General features: G+C 44.6%; 1 protein-coding gene across 1 annotated transcript in view; it reads right to left on the bottom strand.

The window, feature by feature from the left end:
* Positions 1-24,916, bottom strand: part of MAX (MYC associated factor X) — an 80,864-nt gene that overhangs the window by 33,656 nt on the left and 22,292 nt on the right. The window contains exons 2-3 of the mRNA XM_073637440.1: positions 20,063-20,170; positions 7,689-7,812 (exon numbers count right to left, since the gene is read on the bottom strand). Of these exons, the coding sequence (XP_073493541.1) occupies positions 7,689-7,812; positions 20,063-20,170 (232 nt within the window). The remainder of the gene's footprint in view (positions 1-7,688; positions 7,813-20,062; positions 20,171-24,916) is intronic.

Genomic DNA, 24,916 nt, shown 5'->3' with positions numbered 1-24,916 from the left:
GCATACAATTTGTTGCGCATGAAGGAGGGTGATGAATGGAAGACTGCTTTTAACACTCCTGTGGGTCATTTTGAGAATTTGGTTATGCCTTTTGGTCTTACCAATGCTCCAGCATTTTTTCAGAATCTTATTAATGACATCCTTAGACCTTTGATCGGCAAAAATGTGGTTGTGTATTTGGATGACATTTTGATTTATTCGCCAGATCTGGAGTCTCATTGGCGGAGCGTACGTGAGGTATTACAGTTACAGTTATATGAAAAAGTTTGGGCACCCCTATTAATCTTAAGCTTAATGTTTTATAAAAATTGGTGTTTTTGCAACAGCTATTTCAGTTTGATATATGTAATAACTGTTGGACACAGTAATGTTTCTGCCTTGAAATGAGGTTTATTGTACTAACAGAAAATGTGCAATCTGCATTCAAACAAAATTTGACAGGTGCATAAGTATGGGCACCTCACCAGAAAAGTGACATTAATATTTAGTAGATCCTCCTTTTGCAAAAATAACAGCCTCTAGTCGCTTCCTGTAGCTTTTAATGAATTTCTGGATCCTGGATGAAGGTATTTTTGACCATTCCTCTTTGCAAAACAATTTCAGTTCAGTAAAGTTTGATGGTCGCCGAGCATGGACAGCCTCTTCAAATGATCCCACAGATGTTCAATGATATTCAGGTCTGGGGACTGGGATGGCCATTCCAGAACATTGTAATTGTTCCTCTGCATGAATGCCTGAGTAGATTTGGAGCGGTGTTTTGGATCATTGTCTTGCTGAAAGATCCATCCCCTGCGTAACTTCTACTTTATCACTGATTCTTGAACATTATTGTCAAGAATCTGCTGATACTGAGTGGAATCCATGCGTCCCTCAACTTTAACAAGATTCCCGCTGCTGGCATTGGCCACACAGCCCCAAAGCATGATGGAACCTCCACCAAATTTTACTGTGGGTAGCAAGTGTTTTTCTTGGAATGCTGTGATTTTTTGCCGCCATGCATAACGCCTTTTTGTATGACCAAACAACTCAATCTTGGTTTCATCAGTCCACAGGACCTTCTTCCAAAAAGAAATTGGCTTCTCCAAATGTACTTTTGCATACCTCAGCCGACTCTGTTTGTGGCGTGCTTGCAGAAACGGCTTCTTTCGCATCACTCTCCCATACAGCTTCTCCTTGTGCAAAGTGCTTTGTATAGTTGACCGATGCACAGTGACACCATCTGCAGCAAGTTGATGCTGCAGCTCTCTGGAGGTGGTCTGAGGATTGTCCTTGACTGATCTCACCATTCTTATACTCTGCCTTTCTGATGTTTTTCTTGGCCTGCCACTTCAGCCCTTAACAAGAACTGTCCCTGTGTTCTTCCATTTCCTTACTATGTTCCTCACAGTGGAAACTGACAGGTTAAATCTCTGAGACAGCTTTTTGTATCCTTCCCCTGAACAACTATGTTGAATAATCTTTGTTTTCAGATCATTTGACAGTTGTTTTGAGGAGCCCATGATGCCACTAATCAGAGGAGATTCAAACAGGAGAACAACTTGCAAGTGGCCACTTTCAGTAGCTTATCTCATGATTGCATACACCTGGCTATGAAGTTCAAAGCTCAATGAGGTTACAAAACCAAAAAAAGGGCTTTAGTACGTCAGTAAAAAAGTAGGTAGGAGTATTTAAAACAAAAAAATGATAAGGGTGCCCACACTTATGCACCTGTCAAATTTTGTTTGAACGCAGTTTGCACATTTTCTGTTCGTACAATAAACCTCATTTCAAGGCAGAAACATTACTGTGTCCAACAGTTATTCCATATAGCAAACTGAAATAGCTGTTGCAAAAACACCAATTTTTATAAAATATTAAGCTTAAGATTAATAGGGGTGCCCAAACTTTTTCATATAACTGTATTAATTGACAATTCGCTTTTTGCTAAGCTGGAGAAATGTGAGTTCGCTGTACAGAGAATTAGTTTTTTGGGCTACATTATCTCCAGCGAGGGCTTTGAGATGGACCCGGTGAAAGTTCAAGCTGTGCAGGAATGGCCTAGGCCTATTGGTTTGAAATCGATACAGAGGTTTTTGGGTTTCGCCAATTATTACAGAAAATTCATAAAAAAAATTTCTGAGACTGAACTTAATTACGATGTTGGTAATCGGGAATTGCTGGCTATTAAACTCGCATTTGAACACTGGCGTCATCTCTTGGAAGGTGCTGATTTTCCCATTCAGGTTTTCACTGATCATAAAAATCTGATCTATCTTGATGCTGCCAAGCGCTTGAATGCCCGTCAGGCTAGGTGGGCACTTTTTTTCTCGCGGTTTAATTTTTCCGTTACTTACATCCCGGGTACCAAGAATATTAAAGCTGATGCTTTGTCTCGCAGCTTTTCTCCCATGGTTGGTACCGAGTAGGAGGAGAGCATTTTACAGGAAGGTGTGGTGATTGCTGCATTGGACTCCGTTTTGGAGGATGAGATTCTTAAAGCTCAGGAGAATGCCCCATCTAACACTCCCCGTGGGAGGTTGTTTGTGCCTAGAACCTTTAGGAGAGATTTGTTTGTTGAGTGTCATGAGTCTCGGTTGGCAGGTCATCCTGGAATTTCTGAGACCAAGAGACTTGTGGGTCGCAGTTTTTGGTGGCCTGGATGGCAGAAGGAAGTCATTAAGTGGGTGCGTCAATGTACGGTGTGTGCTAGATCTAAGTCTTCACATACTCCTGCTGCGGGGTTGCTTTGCCCTCTGGAGGTTCCTAGTGCACCTTGGACACATCTGGCTATGGACTTTATTACTGACCTTCCCCCCTCTGAGGGTTTCACGGTCATTTGGGTGGTCGTGGACCGTTTTAGCAAGATGTGTCACTTGGTTCCCTTCATCAAACTGCCCTGCGCTAAGGCCTTTGTCAAGGAGATTGTCAGACTCCATGGCGTTCCTACGGACATTGTTTCTGATAGGGGACCTCAGTTCGTGGCTCGTTTTTGGTGTGCCTTTTGTGACAGGTTGGGAGTTCATTTGTCGTTCTCGTCCGGATATCATCCTGAGTCTAATGGCCACACAGAAAGGAAGAACCAGGATGTTGAGCAGTTCTTGCGTTGCTTTGTGGCAGACAATCAAGAGGGGTGGTCTGAGTTTCTGCCACTTGCTGAATTTGCTCTTAACAACCATACATCCTCTTCTGCTGGGTGTTCGCCTTTTTTTTGTTGTTCTGGGAGACATCCGTCTTTTGGGTCATTCTCCAAATTGGTATTGGCTGTGCCTGAGGAGGAGAGTTTTTCCGGTGATTTGGAGAGAGTTTGGACGGATGTGCATGGTAATCTTCAGGAGGCTAACAAAAAATCTAAGAGGTACTTTGACAGGAAACGTCAAGAGGTTTTGTTTACGGTTGGTGACATGGTTTGGTTGTCCTCTAAGAATCTGCGGTTGAGGATTCCTTCTAAAAAATTGGGTCCCAAGTTTGTAGGGCCCTTTAAGGTGCTTCAGGTAGTTAACCAATCTGCTGTTAGATTGGAGGTTCCTACCTCCTGGAAGATTAATCTGGTGTTTCATGTTTCTCTATTGAAAAAAAGCTTATGTATCAGATAGACACGCCACTGCCACTGTTCCTCCGGTGGTGGAGGACGGGGAATATGAAATTTCCCGCATCCTTAATTCTAGACGGTATAGAGGGAGTTTGCAGTATCTCGTCGCTTGAAAGGGTTTCGGTCCCGAGGATAACTCATGGGTGAGGGCAGATGATGTTTCTGCTTCCAGACTTGTCAGAGCATTTCACAAGAGGTTTCCTGATAAGCCAGGGCCTAGGGGATCCGAAGGATCCTCATAGAAGAGGGGGTACTGTTAGAACTCTCCTGTTAGGTTTTTTCTATTTTGCTGGTCACAGGACCTTTTTGCCTATTTAATCCTGCTCCGCCCTTCTGGCCTTGCTGGACTTCATTGTAATTTCTATTCTTAAGCTAGCCAGGTGTTTTGTTACCTTTCTCAGTCAGTTTAGCTAGGTCTTTTGACCTCTATGTTCTATGTTGTGTGTTTGCCTTTTACTGCTACAATTTCTGCTAGGAGGTGTCCATCTTTTTCCCAGTCCCTAGTTCTTGTAGGGATCCCTCCCTCACATCTATAGGTCTTCGTTCAGACTAGCTGAGGACTTTAGCGGGTCTGATAGCAGGATCAGGTTCCCCGTTACATCGTAGGGATCTAGCTTAGTTCAATTGTAGGGACAGATCTCCTGTCTTTCCTTAGTGCTTGTAGCAGATCATAACATCAAAAGGGGGAAACAGAAGAAAATGGAACATATAGTTAGTTGTGCAATTTCTTTTGAGTGTGCCAATACCCCATATCTTATAGAGGGATAGCCTATGGAGGGAGAGTAGGAGAGTGCTGGTTACGCTCACCTGGTGGAGTTGTGACAGGCACAATGCCTATGTAGGCTTGAAGAAAAATAGCGGCTGCTGCCCCGTGGCTGGTGGATAAATCCTCCAGGAGATATTGGATGCAGATGGATGAGTCAATTCTTCAGAAATGTTGAAGAGAAGGGTTTTTATTCACAACGCGTTTTGCGTCTTTTTGAAGTGAATAAATCAAATGTCATAACACAGCAGGGCTTGGAAGGGAAGGAGCACTGTGACTTTTTGAACGCAAAATTAGCTGGAATTGAGCGAGGACACCATGTCGCGTTTGGAGACCCCCTGGAGTCCCTAAACAGTGGAAATACTCCACAAGTGACCTCATTTTGGAAACTAGATTCTCAAGGAACTTATCTAGAGGTGTCAAGCTTTTTACAGAAATAAAAAAAAATAAAAAAATCACTTTCCCAACAAAAATGTTCTTTCAGCCCCAAATTTTTTATTTTCACAAAGGTAAAAGGAGAAAATGGAACACAAAATATGTTGTGTAATTTCTTCTGAGTATGCCGATACTCTATATGTGGGGGAAAATTACTATTTGGGCACAAGGCAGGTCTCGGAATGAGAGCCATAATAATAATAACAATTTTTATTTTTATATAGCGCTAACATATTCCGCAGTGCTTTGCATCATCATCATTTTTGGAGTGCAAAATTGGCTGGAATCATTAGTGGACACCATGTCACATCTGGAGAGCCCCTGATGTGAACCCCCCCTCCCCCAACAAGTGACCCCATTATAGAAACTATTCCCACAAGTAAAGTATCTAGATGTGTGATGAGCATCTTTAAACTCCAGGTGTATCACGTAAGTTTATTAAGTAGAGCAGTGAAAAATAATAAAAAAAAACAAGCAAACATTTTTCCCTCAAAAATGTTCTTCAATTTTTTTATTTTCAAAAGGGCAAAAGGAGAAAATGGAACAAAATTTGCTGTGCAATTTCTCCCGAGTACGCAGATACTCTATGTGGGGGAAAACTACTGTTTGGGCGCATGAAGAGGAAGGAATGACGTTATAAAACGCAGACTTAAGGAATGGTCTTTGGGTGTCTTGTCGAGTGTGTGCGCGCGCATGTCTGCGTATTGTGTGTTTGCGCACGTGCGCATGCATGTCTGCGTACTGTGTGTTTGCGCGCGTGCGCATGTCTGCGCACTGTGTGTTTGCGCGCGTGCGCATGTCTGCGCACTGTGTGTTTGCGCGCGTGCGCATGTCTGCGCACTGTGTGTTTGCGCGCGTGCGCATGTCTGCGCACTGTGTGTTTGCGCGCGTGCGCATGTCTGCGCACTGTGTGTTTGCGCGCGTGCGCATGTCTGCGCACTGTGTGTTTGCGCGCGTGCGCATGTCTGCGTACTGTGTGTTTGCGCGCGTGCGCATGTCTGCGTACTGTGTGTTTGCGCGCGTGCGCATGTCTGCGTACTGTGTTTGCGCGCGTGCGCATGTCTGCGTACTGTGCGTTTGCGCGCGTGCGCATGTCTGCGTACTGTGCGTTTGCGCGCGTGTGCATGTCTGCGTACTGTGCGTTTGCGCGCGTGTGCATGTCTGCGTACTGTGTGTGTGCATGTCTGCATACTGTGTGTTTGTGAGCGTGTGCATGTCTGCGTACTGTGTGTGTGCATGTCTGCGTACTGTGTGTGTGCGCATGTCTGCGTACTGTGTGTGCATGTCTGCGTACTGTGTGTGTGCGCGTGTGCATGTCTGCGTACTGTGTTTGTGCGTGTGTGCGTGCATGTCTGCGTACTGTGTGTTTGTGCGTGTGTGCATGCATGTCTGCGTACTGTGTGTTTGTGCGTGTGTGCATGCATGTCTGCGTACTGTGTGTTTGTGCGTGTGTGCATGCATGTCTGCGTACTGTGTGTTTGTGCGCGTGTGCATATCTGCGTACTGTGTGTTTGTGCGCGTGTGCATGTCTGCGTACTGTGTGTTTGTGCGCGTGTGCATGTCTGCGTACTGTGTGTGTGCATGTCTGCGCACTGTGTGTTTGTGCGCGTGTGCATGTCTGCGTACTGTGTGTGTGTGCGTGTGTGCATGTCTGCGTACTGTGTGTGTGTGCATGCATGTCTGCGTACTGTGTGTGTGCGTGTGTGCATGCATGTCTGCGTACTGTGTGTTTGTGCGTGTGTGCATGCATGTCTGCGTACTGTGTGTTTGTGCGTGTGTGCATGCATGTCTGCGTTGTGTGTTTGTGCGTGTGTGCATGCATGTCTACGTACTGTGTGTTTGTGCGTGTGTGCATGCATGTCTGCGTACTGTGTGTTTGTGCGTGTGTGCATGCATGTCTATGTACTGTGTGTTTGTGCGTGTGTGCATGCATGTCTGCGTACTGTGTGTTTGTGCGTGTGTGCATGCATGTCTGCGTTGTGTGTTTGTGCGTGTGTGCATGCATGTCTACGTACTGTGTGTTTGTGCGTGTGTGCATGCATGTCTGCGTACTGTGTGTTTGTGCGTGTGTGCATGCATGTCTATGTACTGTGTGTTTGTGCGTGTGTGCATGCATGTCTGCGTACTGTGTGTTTGTGCGTGTGTGCATGCATGTCTGCGTACTATGTGTGCGTGTGTGATTGTCTGCCTCCTGTATATGTGGGCATGTTTGCATATGTGAAGGATGAGGTGGCAGGCTGGGCCCTGTGATGTATACCTATATTTCTCCGCCTTATCTGTGCATCATGAATCGTGGTATGTGTTAAAGGGGCCACAGACTATTTCGCCCGGGGCCCACGAAAACCTGGAGCCAGCCCTGAATGGAGCTGTATTGTAGTTTGTTTTTTGCGGGACAAGATGACTTTTCAGAGATACCATTTTTCTTTACATTTGTCTTTTTGACGGAGTTTTATTCCACTTTTCTTGTCTATGTGCCTTTTCATCATAGGTTTTTTTTGGCGCTCACTAGTTTATAGATCAGGTCCATTCTGGATGCAGCAATACCAAAATGTGTACTTTTTTTCACATAAATATTTGTATTTATTGGTATAATGTTGGTTTTTTTTTTGTTTTTTATTTTGTGATTTGTACAAAATATTTTTATAATTGTTTTTAAACTTTTTTTTTTACTTAGTCTCTATGGGAAATCAAATTTTATTGCTTTGATCACTGGTACAAAAGTGGTTTCACATTACGTTTTGCCACCTGTCCCTTGGTCCGGTCAGGGCCTACGTCCGAACCCCCAGCAAAACGAGATTCAGGCGTCTACGCCAACCGGGCCATAGATTATAATGGTGCAGATAGAGTGAACGTGCGCTCCGACGGGCATCATTTTCCGGCGTATATGCTTACTAGAGGCGGACACGCAGATGAAGTCAATACCTTGTTGTTCTAATAGAGCATTTTGTCTCTTTAGGTCGTCGATGTCTTGCTGGTGTGTGTGATTTTTCCTCCTCATATACTGTATATATTCTGTTGCTTTGTCCAGTATTTGAGCCCGTGAAGCCTTAAAGAAAAAGAAAGTAAAATGGTTTACACATGATCACAATTTTATCATCAGTTGTTATAATTCAATGGAAACGGACACCAGGTTAACACTTTTATGTCACTTATTGCTATGTTTACAGAATGGAAGCACTAGCACTAATAGTGCTGGCTGATAAAATAGGAGCCACCAGCTGGCAAGTTACGGAACAAAAACAGGTCCTGGAAATATTAGGTTGATGTGCTGGCAGAATGCTAATAAACATGATAACGCTAATGAAAAGTTGTATCCCTCCTTCAAAAAGGAGTTGTAGAAGGTATTCAAGCTATTCCCATACAATAGAATAGGGGATCCAGAAAACGGGTGTTTCAATGGAGCAGAATACGATCACCGCTGTTTGAGGGGGAATACGTCTGTGCTCGATGTCAGCGAGTTACATGTTTGAAAGCCCAGCTTGCAACTCAAGAGCACTGCAAACCTGAAGAAGAGTTTAAAGCTCACGGAGCAGCTCTGTCTGGGGCCAGTTATATGGAAAAGGGCGGAGGTGGGGAAGATCGGGACCCAGAAGTAGGTAGCTGGGTAACAAATGAAGGAGTAGGGGGAAAGTGGGGGACTCTATAATTAGGAGGACAGACAGGGTCATCTGCCACAGAGACCGTAAATGCCAAACAGTGTGTTGTCTGCCGGGTGCTCGGGTTCGGCATATTGAGGATCGGCTAGACAAACTGGTGGGGGCTGGGGAAAACCCAGCGGTCATGGTACACATCGGTACCAATGACACAGTCAGAGGGATGTGAAAGCTCCTTAAAAAGGATTACAGGGAACTAAAAGAGAAGCTGAAGGCCAGGTCCTCCAAGGTGGTGTTTACAGAAATACTGCCGATGCCATGACCCTCACTAGAAAGACAGCGGGAGCTTAAGGAGATAAATAAGTGGCTTAGAAATAGGTGCAGGAAGGAAGGGTTTGGGTTAATGGAGAAATGGGCCGACTTCACTGTCGGCTACAGCAGGGTTCCCCGATTCCAGTCCTCAAGGCCCACCTACAGGCCATGTTTTCAGGATTTCCTTAGTATTGCTAAGGTGATAATTGCATCACCTGTACAGGGAATAATTCCATCACCTGTGTAATAGTAAGGAAATCCTGAAAACATGACCTGTTGGTGGGCCTTGTGGACTGAAGTTGAACACTAAGGCTACAGGCTCTACAGTAAGGACGGGCTGCACCTCAATGGGGATGAGGCAGCTGTGCTGGGGGAAAAAATAGTCAGATGGATGGAGGAGCTTTTATACTGAAAGAGGGTAATTGTGCTAATAAGGGGATAGAAAGAGTAGACAGAGTGAGAAAGTAGGGGTTAATGAGGATTTTGGGGGGATGAGATATGCAAGGAAAGTAGGGAGGCGAGTTGTATAATAAAGGTGCTCATAGTATTAAATGTCTCCTGGCAAATGCAAGAAGTCTTGCAAACAAAATAAATAAATATGTTAGCCACAAAATATGATGTGGTGGGCATTACGGAAACCTGGCCGAACAAAATCCATGACTGGATGACAAGTGTAGAGGGTTACATTACATTCAGAAAGGACAAGACAGACAAAAAAGGTGGAGGGGTGTGTATTATCGTTAAATCCTACTGAAGACCTGTGCTGAATGACTACATTGGGGGAAGCTGTGACAATGTAGAGTCAGTACGGCTAAATGTAAATGGGGATGGCAATAATGGAAAGCTGCTAATTGGAGTTTGCTACAAGCCTCCTATTATAGCTTAACTGGTAGAAAATGAAATGCTGCAACAACTTAAAAAGGCAGCAAATAATAATATGGTCCTTACTATGGGGGATGTTAACTATCCAGACATTCAAGGGGACACAGAATCCAGTTCTTATCCACAGTTCGGGAGAATTACCTCTCTCAGTTGGTAGATGACCCAACCAGGGAAGGTAATCTGCTGGATCCGGTTCTATCAAATAGACCAGATACAATTTCAGATCTACAAGTCCGGGAGCAGTTGGGAGGCATCGACCATAATATGCGAAGTTTCAATGTAAATAAAACTTTCCAAAGGGAAAATGCAAAAACCTGGAATTTTAGGAAAGCTGATTTTAACAAATTAAGGGAAGAGCCTAATCGTGTAGACTGGGACCATGTCATGGTAACTGGGGATGCCAAATATAACTGGGGCATGTTTAAGGATATATCACTAGAATCCTGCAGAAAACATATACTCTCTGGTAATAAAATGTCAAGGAAAAAAAAGAAACAATTATGGATAAATAAGACAGTGCAAAGTTTAAGACGACAAAAAACAAAAGGGCAATCAAAATCTAGAAGGCCGAGAATATAGAAATAGCATTTCAGGAGTATAAAGATCTCAATAGGAAATGTAAAAATAAATCAAGCTAGCCAAGTTATATTCAGAGAAACAAATCGCCAGCAATATTAAAATAAATCCCCAAAAATGTATAAATACATCAATGCCAAAAAGAAGACGACGAATGGCATCGGCCCCATAAAAGATAAGATAATTATAGAGGACAAAGAAAAGGCTGAGATATTAAACAGTCACTTTGCATCCATATTCACCAATGAACTGTCTGTTCCAGGGATCATTTCACAAGGCAAAAATCAAAGTTCATCATCTGATAAAACTAGTTTAATACAAGAAAAAGTAAGCCTGCATCTGAGCAAAGTAAACATTAACAAATCCCCTGGGCCGGATGGCATTTATCCACAGGTGCTGAGGGAGCTGAGCTCAGTAATTGACAGACTGCTGTATCTCATCTCCTCGGACTCTTGTGTAACAGGGTTGGTGCCCAGGTTTGGAGGACGGCTGACGTGGTACCGACATTTAAGAAAGGCAAGAAGGTGGATCTAGGTAACTACCGTCCGGTAAGTCTGGCATCAGTAGAGTGCAAAGTTTTTGAAGGCATTATAAGAGATGACCTGCAGAAATACCGTATTTTGCAGATTATAAGACACATCGCAAATTTCGGGGAGCAAAATAAGAAAAATAGGAGGGGGGGCGCGGCATTGGTAGAGCAAGGTCCCAAGGTTGCCGTTGGCTGAGGCAGGAGATGCTGCGGGGTCCCGGAGATGATGCGGAGGCAGGAGGTGACTGCAGGCCCAGTGCTGTCTGCCAAGTTCTGCTGGAGCTGTCCTGTGGTGCGGGGGATGCGCCGACATTTTGTGGCAGCCGGAGCCCGGCTCCTGCCATACTGTCCTATGTGGTGAACTCCGGGAAAATGGCCGCCGGAGGCGGCGCATCCTCAGACTCAGATATAGGCGCCGAGACCTCAAGGTGAGCATGCGCTGCCTCCGGCGGCCATTTTCTGGAGTCCACCACATAGTACAGTATGGAAGGTGCGGGGCTCCGGCTGCCACAAAATGTCGGTGGAGCGCCCGCACCACCAGACACCTCCAGCAGAATTTGGCAGACAGCAAGGGGCAAGCAGCCGCCTCCGAACACCCCGGTCCTGCCTCCACAGCATCTCTGGGACCCAGCTCCACCGCAGCCGGTAAGGTAATTTCGCTTTGTAAGACGCACCCCTATTTCCCCCCCCAATCTGGGGGAAAAAAAAGAGCGTCTTATAAAGCGAAAAATACGGTACATTGCAAAGAATACTATAACTGACAACCAGCACGGACTCATGACAGATAAGCCGTGTCTACTTAACATGTTGGGGTTCTATGAGGAGGGAAGTGCAAATCTGGATGTTGGTAATGCGGCTGATTTGATTTTTCTGGACTTTGTAAAGGCATTTGTCACTGTACAACATAACAGCCTTATACTGAAACTCCAGAAACAGGGACTAGGGTGAACTACAGTGGCTTGAGAAAGTATTCAACCAGCTTGGCATTTTTTGTGTTTTGCTACCTCACAGCCTGGAATTTCACAGGATTTTTTTTTGAGTATTTGCATCAGTTCATGTAAAGAACATGCCGACAACTGAGAACATTTATTTTTCTTTTTATGGTGAAGCAAACAACAAGTAGGACAAAATAACTGAAAACTTTAGTTATGCACACTATTCACCCCTATAAAGTCAGTACTTTGTAGAGCCTCATTTTGCAGCGAATACAGCTGCAAGTCGCTTTGGATAAGTCTCTATGAGATTTCCACATCTGGCCACTGGAATTTTTGCCCATTCATCAAGGCAAGACTGCACCAGTTCCTTCAAGTTAGATGGTTTCCTCTGGTGAACAGCAATCTTCAAGTCAGACCACAGATTCTCAATTGGATTATGGTCTGGATTTTGACTAGGCTACTCAAACATTTACACGTTTCTCCTTAAACCACTGGAGGGTTGCTTTAGCAGCATGCTTTGGGTTATTGCCTTGTTGGAATGTGAACCTTCGTCCCAGTCCCAATCACTGACAGACTGAAACAGGTTTTACTCAAGAATATCCATGTATTTTGCACCATCCATCTTCCCCTTGACTCGGACCATTTTCTCTGTCTCTGCTGCCGAAAACCATCCTCACAGCATGATGCTGCCACGACATGTCCCTGTGGGGATGGTGTTCTTCGGGTGAGTTGTGTTTGTTTGGCGCAAGACATAGAGCTTACCTTGGTTGACAAAAAGTTCAATTTTGGTCTCATCGGACCACGGCACTATCCTCCATACATTTGGGGAGTCTCCTATGTCTTTTGGCAAGCTCAAAACGAGACTTACAATTTGTGTGTGCAAGTAAAAGTCTTTTTTCTTCTCACTCTTCCATAAAGGCCACCTCTATGAAGTGTAAGGCTTATTGTGGTCGTATGGACAGATACTCCACTCTCTGCTTGGGAACTCTGCAGCTCCTTCATGGTTACCTCCGGTCTCTGTGCTGCCTCTCTGATTAATGCCCTACTTGCCTGGGCTGAGAGTTTTGGTGGGCGGCCCTCTCTTGGCAGGTTTGTTGTGGTACCATGTTCTTTCCATTTGAGATAGAGATAGATAGATAGATATTTTTTATAACCCAACCTTGACTCTCAAAAATGTTGTCCCTGACTTGTTTGGAGGTCTCCTTGGTCTTCATGGTGTTGTTTGGAGGTCTCCTTGGTCTTCATGGTGTTGTTTGGTTAGTGGTGCCTCTTGGTTAACGGTGTTGCAGTGTCTGTGGCCTTTCAGAAATGGTAAAGTGTATATACTGACAGACATTTGATGCTTAGATTGCACACAGGTAGACTTCCTTTCATTAAGCAAGTGACTTATATAGGCAATTGCTTGAACCAGTCATTTTTAGGGGCTTCATAGCAAAAGGGTTGACTACATATGCACATGCCAATTTTTAGTTATTTGATCCCATACATTTAATACAAGCCTGTATTTTTCTCACTTCACCAACTTAGACCATTCAGTGCTGATGCATCACACATAAAATCAGTTACAAAAATATTTAAACACCGGCTGTAATGTAACAAAATAGGTAGAAATCCAAGGTGGTGGTGGGGTGGTATAGTCAGCAGTGGGGACCGCAGGGATCTGTACTGGGAGCAGTGGGGGCCGCAGGGATCTGTACCGGGAGCAGTGGGGGCCGCAGGGATCTGTACCGGGAGCAGTGGGGGCCGCGGGGATCTGTACTGGGAGCAGTGGGGGCCGCGGGGATCAGTACCGGGAGCAGTGGGGGCCGCGGGGATCTGTACTGGGAGCAGTGGGGATCGCGGGGATCTGTACCGGGAGCAGTGGGGGCCGCAGGGATCTGTACCGGGAGCAGTGGGGGCCGCAGGGATCTGTACCGGGAGCAGTGGGGGCCGCAGGGATCTGTACTGGGAGCAGTGGGGGCCGCAGGGATCTGTACTGGGAGCAGTGGGGGCCGCAGGGATCTGTACCGGGAGCAGTGGGGGCCGCAGGGATCTGTACCGGGAGCAGTGGGGGCCGCAGGGATCTGTACCGGGAGCAGTGGGGGCCTGCAGGGATCTGTACCGGGAGCAGTGGGGGCCTGCAGGGATCTGTACCGGGAGCAGTGGGGGCCGCAGGGATCTGTACCGGGAGCAGTGGGGGCCGCAGGGATCTGTACCGGGAGCAGTGGGGGCCGCAGGGATCTGTACCGGGAGCAGTGGGGGCCGCAGGGATCTGTACCGGGAGCAGTGAGGGCCGCAGGGATCTGTACCGGGAGCAGTGGGGGCCGCAGGGATCAGTACTGGGAGCAGTGGGGGCCGCAGGGATCTGTACCGGGAGCAGTGGGGGCCGCAGGGATCTGTACCGGGAGCAGTGGGGGCCGCAGGGATCTGTACCGGGAGCAGTGGGGGCCGCAGGGATCTGTACCGGGAGCAGTGGGGGCCGCAGGGATCTGTACCGGGAGCAGTGGGGGCCGCAGGGATCTGTACCGGGAGCAGTGGGGGCCGCAGGGATCTGTACTGGGAGCAGTGGGGGCCGCAGGGATCTGTACCGGGAGCAGTGGGGGCCGCAGGGATATGTACTGGGAGCAGTGGGGGCCGCAGGGATCTGTACTGGGAGCAGTGGGGGCCGCAGGGATCTGTACCGGGAGCAGTGGGGGCCGCAGGGATCTGTACTGGGAGCAGTGGGGGCCGCAGGGATCTGTACTGGGAGCAATGAGGGCCGCAGGATTCTGTACTAGGACAGATTCTTTTAAACCCCTTTATTAATGACCTAGTAGATGGGATTGAGAGTAAAGTGTCAGTCTTTGCTGAAGACACCAAACTATGTCAGATATTAGAATCTGATCTTGACATTACGATATTGCAGAACGATCTGGATAAGAGACTGAATGGGAAACACTCGGCAGATGAGGTTAATGTAGATAAATGTAGAGTAATGCACCGAGGACGGAGTAATCCTATTGCTGGATATACATTAGATGGGAGTATATTCAGGACTACAGAACAGGAGAGGACGGGGGATTCTGGCTACAAGTAAGCTGAGCAGCAGTACTCAATGTCAGGCAGCAGCTGCAAAAGCAACAAGATTTTAGGATGCATAAAAAGATCCCAAAGTGTTTGGTGGTTCAATAAATTATTGCCACTCTGTTTTACCATTACCCTGTGTTGTTTGAGTAAGTATTATGCCCACAGGAAACCCCCGTGTCTTCACACCAAAGTATAGCTGTTCCTTTATAAATCACTGGTGAGGCCACATCTGGAATATGGGATCCAGTTTTGGGCTCCATATTTTAGAAAGAATATTCAGAAGTTACAGTTGGCTCAAAGGCGACAACTAGATTATTACAAGGGATGGAGGCCGCTCATATGATGAGAGGTGGAAAAAGTTGAGCTTGTTTAGCGAAGAATAAAATGACGCCTCAGAGGGGATCTCATTTACATGTATATATGTGTGGTCAGTACAAAGGACTAGCACAAGACCATACTAAGGACCAGGGGGCTCATTACGGGTGGAAGAAAGGCGATTCCGCCACCTAAACAGGAAAGGATTCTTTACAGTCAGAGCAGTGGGACTGTGGAATGTCGACCACAAGAGGTAGTGATGGCCGACACTATAACAGCTTTATACAAGGGCTGGATGATTTCGTCCGTACACAGGATATTGTGGGTTATAGTTAATTTAGTGACAAAATGTACAATTGGTGGAGGAAGGTTGAACTTCATGAACCGAGGTCTTTTTTCAACCTATGTTGACATGGGACTTTGCAGATAGGAAAAAATTAAAAAAAATCTGGTACAACCCCTAAAGGAGGGGTACATGAACTTTTCTTCATGTTATCATTAGAGATGGGTTAACCCGAACAGTGAAGTTCGGGGTCCGTACCGAACACCTAGTATTTGGGCACAGACCCTGAACACGGACTTCCACAGGAAGTCCGTGTTACTTTTCAGGTTCAGCACCTCGAACATCGGGTGTTTCCCACGCTGTCATCTGAGTGTGGAAAACAGGGGCTTTAATCGGTGGTAAGATGGTTACCACCGGTCAGAGCGCTGCAGGATCAAGCTGTCAAATGTCAGCGTGAGCCCGCAGCTGTGTAAAAAGCTTGACGCTGTTCGCAGGCGTCGGCTGATGAGAGTACTACTCCCATCAGCCTATGCCTGCTGTCACTGATAGCAGCGAAAGCAGGCGCCGCTGATGGGAATAGTCATCAGCCAGCGCCTGTGCTCAAAGCAAAAAAAAAAAGTAAAAATTAATAAATATTTAAATAACAATAAAAAACACAGTTATACTCACCTTAACACCTAATCCCTGAAGCCCATGTCACCTGTAAAAGAGAAAAAAAATAATAAACCACCTATCCGCCGTAATCCATACTGTCCCACGACGATCCGGATCACTTGTAGAGCAGTAGTAAAAGGACAAGAATACACTAACAATGTGCACACCTAAATTAATAAGTACAGTTTTATTGAAACATGCACTCAGCATTCATCTCTCACGACAGGTCAGCGCTACACACTGCCTGTGTCAGTGTATAGCCTACTGTCGTGTAAAGCAGTCACATCAATGACTGCTCTACAAGTTATCCAGATCATCGTGGGACATTATGGATTATTTAATCACATTGGACAGGTGAAGGATATGTTTTTTCTTTTTGTTTTTTTTTTATACAGGTGATAATGGCTTAGGCGTTAATTGAGTATAACTTTTTTATTTTTAAATAAATGTGTAAAACAGTGTGTACTTTTATGTCAAATAAAGGATTTTTTACATGTGGTGTCTTTATTTACAAAATTTTCCTATATTTATAGACGCCACTCCATTACTAACCCCTGGGGTTCATGTCAGCTGCCAATACAAGGCTGACATGAACCCCAACCTTATTACTCAACTTGCCACCGCACCAGGGTAAGTGGGAAGAGCCGACACGAAGAGCCAGATTTGGCGCATCTTATTGACGCGCCATTTCTGGGGAGGCTGAGGTTATTAGCCTTGGAGGGGGCTAGTATCCATGGCTCCTTCCCTGGCCATTAATATCAGCATACAGCTGTCTGTTTAGCCTTTGCTGGTTAGAATTTATAGGGGAACCCTACATCAATTTTTTTCTGGGATCCCCCTGTAAACTAGCCAGTAAACAGCTGTGAGCTGTTATGAATAGCTAGGGAACATTTTGGGCTAATCAACCCTTTTCTTGGCTAGTAATATCAGCCCCCAGCGGACGGCTTTCCCTCTGCTGGTTATGACTAATCGGCGGGAGCCCACTCTGTTTTTTTTTTAATTAAATTCTTTACTTTACACATAATGTACACTGCGGATGCAGATTACAACTCCCATCATTGTCGCCTAGTCGCGCTGATATCAGGGAGAACAGGCAACATTGATATGAGCTGCACTCAGCACCTGTCCCGCACTAGAGCTACGGTTAGACCTGGTGGCTTGAACTCAGGTAACTTTTCACCAGAGTCCAAAGCCAAAGGGTCTCCCAGCAGCTGCGCGACCCGGAAACCTCATGGGAAACTTTGAGGGGCATTTTAAAAGGGTTTACCCGGTCAAAACCGATAAGTCTGCAGTCTTAAGAATCCCCCCCAGAGCACGCACTGTACGTTAAGGGGATTCGCCGGTTTCTGACCCGGGACCGGAGGGTATGTATGAGTTACACTCCACATGAGGCCTCACTCCACACACTTGTATTGAGCAGAGTCCGCATCCAGTCTAGTGAGCATGGCCTCGCTCAATACAAATATATGGAGAGCGAAGCATCGCTCACTGGCCGGGGTTTGCATAACTCTTACATATCTTCGAATATCGGCGAATTACAGCAGCGCACAGTGGGGATTCATAAGACTGCAGCCACACAGACTGACTGCAGACTTATCGGTTTTGACCGGACAACCTCTCTAAAGGTTACTGGCATTTCTAGCTGCTGGAACACCTGGAGACTGTGAACTAAGGTTACCTTGGGTGTGTATTTTACTGTAAAAAAAAGGCGGGGGGACCCCATAATTTTCATCAGCAACAGAGGGAAAGCCGACGGCTGATGTTAATATTCTGGGAACGGACCAATAGCCCTAAAGGTTCCCAGGATATTAATATCAGCTGACAGCTGTTTGCTTAGCCTTTACTGGTTATTATAGGGGAGCCCCCCCCCCCCAAAAAAATTAACGTGGGGTCCCCTCAATATTCACTAACCAGCAAAAGCTAAACAGCTGGGGGATGATATTAATAGCCTAGGAAGGGGCCATTACGCCCAATTTTCCCTGGCTGATACTAACGGCTCACAGCTGTTTGATTAGCATTTATTGGCCAGTTTACAAGGGGACCCCAGAAAAAAATTGACATAGGGTCCTCCTATAAAATGTAACCAGAAAAGGCTAACCAGACAGCAGGAGGCTGATATTAATAGCCAGGGAAGGGGCTAATATCAGCCCCCAGCTGCCCCAAAAATAACGCATCAATAATATGCGTCAAATCTGGCGCTTAGCCTCGGCTCTTCCCATTTGCCCTGGTGCGGTGGCAAGTGGGGTAATAGGGTTGGGGTTCATATCAGCCTTGTATTGACAGTTGACATGATGTCAAGGGATTAGTAATAGAGTGGCGTCTATAAGACACACCCATGACTAACCCCCCTAGTAAAAGTTTGTAAATAAAGACAGCATGTGAAAAATCCTTTATTTGTAATAAACGTACACATGGTTTTACACTTTTATTTAAATTAAAGAACACCATTATACTCACCTAATGCCTAATCCCTGAAGCCATTGTCACCAGTAAAAAACAGAAAATAAAATAGCAAACTTATACTCACCTAAGGCTGTGCGCTCACAATGGTCTTTTTAAGCGTTTCCGCAGCAGCAATTCAGCTGCAGAAATGCTTAAAAAACGCATGGTAGAAGGTCTGCTATGTTCCCCAATGATAATCCGAATGTGCAGTGCACATGCGGCGGAAATTTCCGCTGCGGATTATCATTGCGGAAAAAAAAGCAGCACTACCAAATATTTTGCGGAAGCGCTGCGTTTTCGCCGCCATTGATGTGCATTGGAACGCATGGAATCCGCATCACTGGATCTGTACATGCGGATTACATGCGTTTCAATGTACGGATGGTACCCGGGTCTGGAGAAGAGGAGACTCTCCTCAGGACCCAGGTATCATAGAACCTGTAAAAAAAAAAAAAAAAGAATAAAATAAAAAATAAACATTATACTTACCTTCTGATGGCCCCCGGTGTCTTTGTCCTGGCTTGCCGGCAGATCACGGTAGACTCAAGGACCTGCCATGACGTCATTTAGTCACACGACCGCTGATGTCGGCAGGTCCTTTCAGTGTACCGCAAGCTGCCAGCAAGCTGAGACGCATCGAATAAAGGTTCCGGGGGCCATCAGAAGGTAAGTATAATATTTAATTTTTTAACATTCTTTCGGTCACACTATATAAATCCATGCCGGTTGCTTACCTCACTTACGTCACCGCCGCTAGTTGAGAACTTTCTCACAGAGAGGCGGTGCCGTAAGTGAGATCACCAAAGCTCATCAGCTGATAAACTCCAGTGAACTCTCTCACGGCAGCTCAGAACTATACACTGCGGGAGCGATAACACTCCTGTCAGCGTGTAGCCGGTTGCTCTAGAAGTGATCCGGATCGTCGTGGGACACTATGGATTATGGAGGATGGGTGAGTATTATTGTGGTTTATTATTTTTTCTCTTTTACAGGTGAGATGGTGAGTATAACTGTTTTTCATTTTTATTTCAATATTTATTAATTTTAACTTTTTTTTTTTTTTTTTTACTTTGAGCACAGGCGCTGGCTGATGACTACTCCCAACAGCGGCGCCTGCTCTCAGTGCTATCAGGCATAACCTGATGGGAGTAGTAGTCTCATCAGCCGACACCCGTGACCAACGGTAAGCTTTTTACCGTGGATTACAGTCACAGCTGCGGGATCACGCTGACATCAAACAGCGTGATCCCGCAGCGCTATGACCGACGGTAAAGATCTTACCACTGATCAAAGCCTGTTTCCTGCGCTGTCACGCAGATGACAGCGTGGGAAACCACGGATGTTTGGGCCCCCCATTCATAGGAGTGGGTTCCGAGTTCAGGTACTCGAACCAAACTTTTAATACAAGTTTGGCTAAACCTGCCAAACCTGAACATCCAGGGGTCCGCCCTTAACTAGTTATCATCCCTCTTGTCAATCAGATACGTGCTCTTTGATTGACTGAAATATTTAGGCAGAGTTCTTTTCTTTCTTTCTAATGAAGGATCCACAGCGATTAGTAAATTATCTCCTACCCTACTGGTAAAGAATAATTTGATGCAGTAAGTCACTAGCGGCTAGAAACAGCAAGAAATCGCCTATGGAAAATCAGAGGTGTATTTTATAAGAGGTTCAGTGGCAGAAATCAGAGACTCGCACAAAGTTTAGCCTTATTATTAGGTTGAACCCACCTTTTCGCCTTGGAGTGAAGGTACGGAGTCTCTTAGGCTGTGAAAGCTGTCCTTGATATGGTCCCTGCGCTTGCGCTCCAGTGCATTGTGATGAGCTCTTTTGTCCGCCTGTGAACGTAACAAAATATGGAGCATAATTCAGATGTTCTGTGCTTTACTAGTGACACCAAAATGTGATTTAATGGTATTGCTCATCCATGAAAAAGTAAGAAACCAAAACCATACAATAATAATAAAAAAAAAAATTATATATATTTATATTATACACACACATGCGGAATAATAAGGATATTATCTGACTTTAAATTATTCCAAAGTATTTTATGAAGAGGTTAATTATTCTTTACAGATGCAACACGACTGCACAAGAGGGGATAGACTCATCCATGTAAAATATACAATATCAACGTATGTATTTACTTTTCATTATTGCTTTTTTTGCAAAAATAGATTTTTCGTCTTTGCTTCATAGGCTATCATTAACGTATGAGCACTAAGGGAATAAGGTTGTGAAGGAGCAGGGGATGGAGAAACGTATATAAGACCAACAGATCCCAGCGATGCTGCTAGATTGTGGGCTTTAATAGGCTCATCCTCAAAACGGTGTCTTTTACTGCAGTAGATCATTCCCTAATAGGAGTGATGCTCTGCAAAGTCCTGGGTATAAAGGGCTTTCACACCAATATGTGTGATGGTTATAATGCCCTAGTGAAACATAATAGCACCTCCTGGAAGAAGGGGAATGTCCCCACAATGCAAAACGCTCCAGAGCAGCAGTTCAAAGTAGCTGGAAAAGCATGAAGTAGGCAGTTACAACAGCCCTTTAGCTCATGGAGTATACACCAGGGCTGTGGAGTTGGAATCGGAGTCGGTATAAAATGGACCAACTCCAACTCCTAAAATATATAATAAATTGGGCTCAGTAGATCAATGCAGTTTGTGGGGAATATTTTTTCATAAGAATTTGGTAAAGTTATGAAATGTCCTATAAATGTCTGTCCTATTCCTGATCTAAGGGTCTAGACTTTTATCGGAGATGAATCTGTGCTGCTACAGTAAATTTATCACTTAAACATGAGCCGTGTATGAGGGAGTTCGAGTCGTGGAGTTGGTGTCGTGGAAATTGAGGAGTCAGAGTTGGAGGTTTGGCTTACTGACTCCACAGCCCTGGTATACACAATGATTTATAGACTTGCAAAGGTTAATCAATAATCAAAACAGAATTACTCAATAAAAAAAATATGCACAGCTTCTTTAAAGGAAATCTTTCAGCAGGATCAACCCTCCTAAGCCATCTATATGGGCATGTAGGTCAGTGAAAGCTGAATAAAAGGGTACCTTGATATCTGCGATTCGATGTTGTGAAGACCCGTGGGTGTAACGCTACTCAGACAACACAGGGTGAGTGTAAAACGGCGGACAATAAACACACAGAACAGTCTCATCATATACTCAAGATGATACAACGTTACACAGTCTCACCCTTCCGCTCCGCCCGGGATAGAACAGCTGCAAATTTGGGACTTCCAGGGCCAGCTACCTCAAACAGTGGCCCCTCGCCTCTGGCGGGACCCCACAGAGAGAAGGTAGCGGAAAGCTTAGGAAGCTAGCAGTCTATCGAGGTACAAGGCCAGGAGACCCCCGGGTCACACCCTGGCCTCTCCAAGAGTTTCTATGGGGTCAGATGACCAGCTGGCCCCAATCTGGCTTCTCCGAACGTCTCCATGAGTTCCAGGTGACCGGTGAGTCCCTCCTGGCAACCCCAAACAACATATACATGGAGCCAGGTGACTTCATAGTCCCAACCTGGTCTCCCATAACGTATCCATGGGCGTGCTGATGGTCAATGGAGCAGATCCATATCTTTCCAGTCAGGGCCATATACCTTTAAAATAGACTCATGTAGAATCCAAATCCGTGTGTCTTTGGGTAATGCCATCCTTCCAAGCTGATGGTCTGAAGAGAGTCTGAGTGTCCTCTTGCTTCTCCTTGATTCTCTGTCCCAAATCTCACTGCTACAGAAGCACATGCCCCTTAAAATAGTTACAGCTGTCCTTGCAAATACACATTCACAGGTAATGGATAAGGGAGGGCATTAGTCACAGGGCTCAGCTATCATTGTTTCAGCTAATCTATTTACATAGTTGGTATAGTAGGGAGCTCTTTAACTCAACTTTAACTCAAATTCAATTTCAGAATCAAAGAGGAGACAACAATCAGAGTTATACAAATACTGGTCTGTTCTTCCCCAGAAATGCATATATATTCACAAGTCAACAAGAGAATAGTGTATTTCTCTTGGATTAACAAATCTAAACAGTCTGGCTGATTTAAGATTATAAACTGGATCATCACAGATGTCTAATTGTAGAGAAATCCACGCTTTTCTTAATATATAAATCAGCTGTTCAAACGTAAGTCCCGCTCATAGATCTTAACAGCTCATGCACATATTAAAAACATTTATTTCTCTAGAATAAAATATCAGATCGCAGATCAAGTTATCATTTTATTCAGCTTTTAATGATCTCCATGACTTCCTATAACCAGTTTTTAAAGGGTTGATTTTCACATAAAGGCACCAAAACAACACATGACAATGTGTGCTGTGTCAAAGTTCATATGGTCGGCACATGATAAAACTCAAGTGACACTAATAAAAATATTACATCCAATAAATACGTGAAAAATGTGTGCAAAGAATATAAGAACTAAAATAAATATATCAAAAATATATGTTAGCTTTAATAAAAAAAAAAATGTTCAAATGTTTGCAATAAAAATGTTGGACTTTAACTCGGGTTTCTGTGGGAGGATCAATAAGGTATTGTGTTCTTTATATATTGAGCCACTGGAAACGTTTAGAATAAAAAAGAACTTTCTATTGGTTAATCTTATATGATATCATAGTTATTACATTATATATTGTCTCATCTTTCTATTTGAACATTAATATCTCTTTCTTTATAAATTAAATCACTATTAAAAACTTTTTTCAACTTCATCAATATTTTGTTTCCAATAATTTACATGTACCAATTCAAACTAAGTGTATGTGCGCACGATTATTATTTTGCTTGCAGAAATTTCTGCAGTGTTTCTGCAAGGTTCTGCACCTCTTGGCAGCGTGTTTCTGCAAGGTTCTGCACCTCTTGGCAGCGTGTTTCTGCAAGGTTCTGCACCTCTTGGCAGCGTGTTTCTGCAAGGTTCTGCACCTCTTGGCAGCGTGATTCTGCAAGGTTCTGCACCTCTTGGCAGCGTGTTTCTGCAAGGTTCTGCACCTCTTGGCAGCGTGTTTCTGCAAGGTTCTGCACCTCTTGGCAGCGTGTTTCTGCAAGGTTCTGCACCTCTTGGCAGCGTGTTTCTGCAAGGTTCTGCACCTCTTGGCAGCGTGATTCTGCAAGGTTCTGCACCTCTTGGCAGCGTGATTCTGCAAGGTTCTGCACCTCTTGGCAGCGTGTTTCTGCAAGGTTCTGCACCTCTTGGCAGCGTGTTTCTGCAAGGTTCTGCACCTCTTGGCAGCAAAAACGCTGCGGAAATTCTGTGCATTTTTTATGCTTTTTTTGCGTTTTCATTAGTTTTTTTCCAATGCATTGTGTAGGAAAAATGCTGGCAAATCCGCACAGTAAATAGACATGCTGCAGATTTAAATGCACATGAAATCCTGTCAGGAAAATTCCTGATCATGTGCACAGATCTTCCAAATGCTCATAGGAAATGCTGGGATAAGGATTACAATGTGTTTTTGACTTATTTCTGCGCGGAAAAAACGCACCATGTGCACATAGCCTAACAGTTATGATTTCTTTGTGGTACTTCGTATAACTAATATATTTATATTATTAAAATTAAAAAAAATACTTAGATGGAGGGTTAATCGCAATTGTTTTACCGATCATTTATTAGTAGTTTCATCAAGTATTTGATCAATTCGTTACATTATTTAGTTGCATTAATTTGTTCATTTTTGTACGAATATACACATACAAATACTGTATATACACAATTTAATAGGGATATTTTCTACTAAAATATAACATACTGTAGAGTGTACATTTATATATAAAAAAAAGATATAAAAAGTAATAAAATGTCACATCAGTTTCATAGTGCAGAGGTGGCTTATGCCCTGTTATGTTCTGACAGTGAAGAAAGTGTAATGTCAGATAGCGATGAGGATTTCGAGGTGTGACGAAACAAGTTTCTTATCTTAATCAGCCAGACGTCTAGATTTGTTACACCAAGGGAAATACACTATTGTGTTTGTGTTGACTTTAGAACTGGTGTGTGTTTCTTTGGTGGGTCAAGAAGGACATACTGGTATTTGTATAACCCTGAATGTTGTCTTCTCATGGTTCTGAAACAATGATGTTTGTTACTATGCTAATTGCATATTATACTAAAGCCAGCTAGATGTTTATTTACAAGAGCCCCCTGCTATACCAACTATGTAAATTGATTAAAGGCTCAAACAATGAGACTTGAGCCCTGTGGAATAATACCCTCCCTCTGTTTAAGGAACATATGCCTCTGTAGCAGGCAGATTTGAAACAGAGAATTGAAAGAGACTATAGAAGGAGAATCAAAGATCAGACTATATTCAGACCATCAGCTTGGTAGAATGGCTTTATCCAAGGAGACACACATTTGGATTCTACATGATTCCAGCTTAAGGGTATATGGCCCTGACTGGAAAGATATGGATCTGCTCCACTGACCATCAGAGAGCCCATGGATACATTCGGGGAGACCAGTTTGGGACGATGAACTCACCTGGCCCCATTGATATGTTGTTTGGGGTTGCCAGGTGGGACCCTTCGGTCACCTGGAACCCATGGAGACTTTCGGAGAAGC

The sequence above is a fragment of the Phyllobates terribilis genome, unplaced genomic scaffold (genome assembly GCF_046119375.1).
Source record: "Phyllobates terribilis strain yellow unplaced genomic scaffold, ASM4611937v1 Scaffold_6__1_contigs__length_29720123, whole genome shotgun sequence".
Classification (NCBI taxonomy): domain Eukaryota; kingdom Metazoa; phylum Chordata; class Amphibia; order Anura; family Dendrobatidae; genus Phyllobates; species Phyllobates terribilis.
Note: the sequence above shows the minus strand (reverse complement) of the source record. Positions and strands in the feature narration are given on the sequence as shown.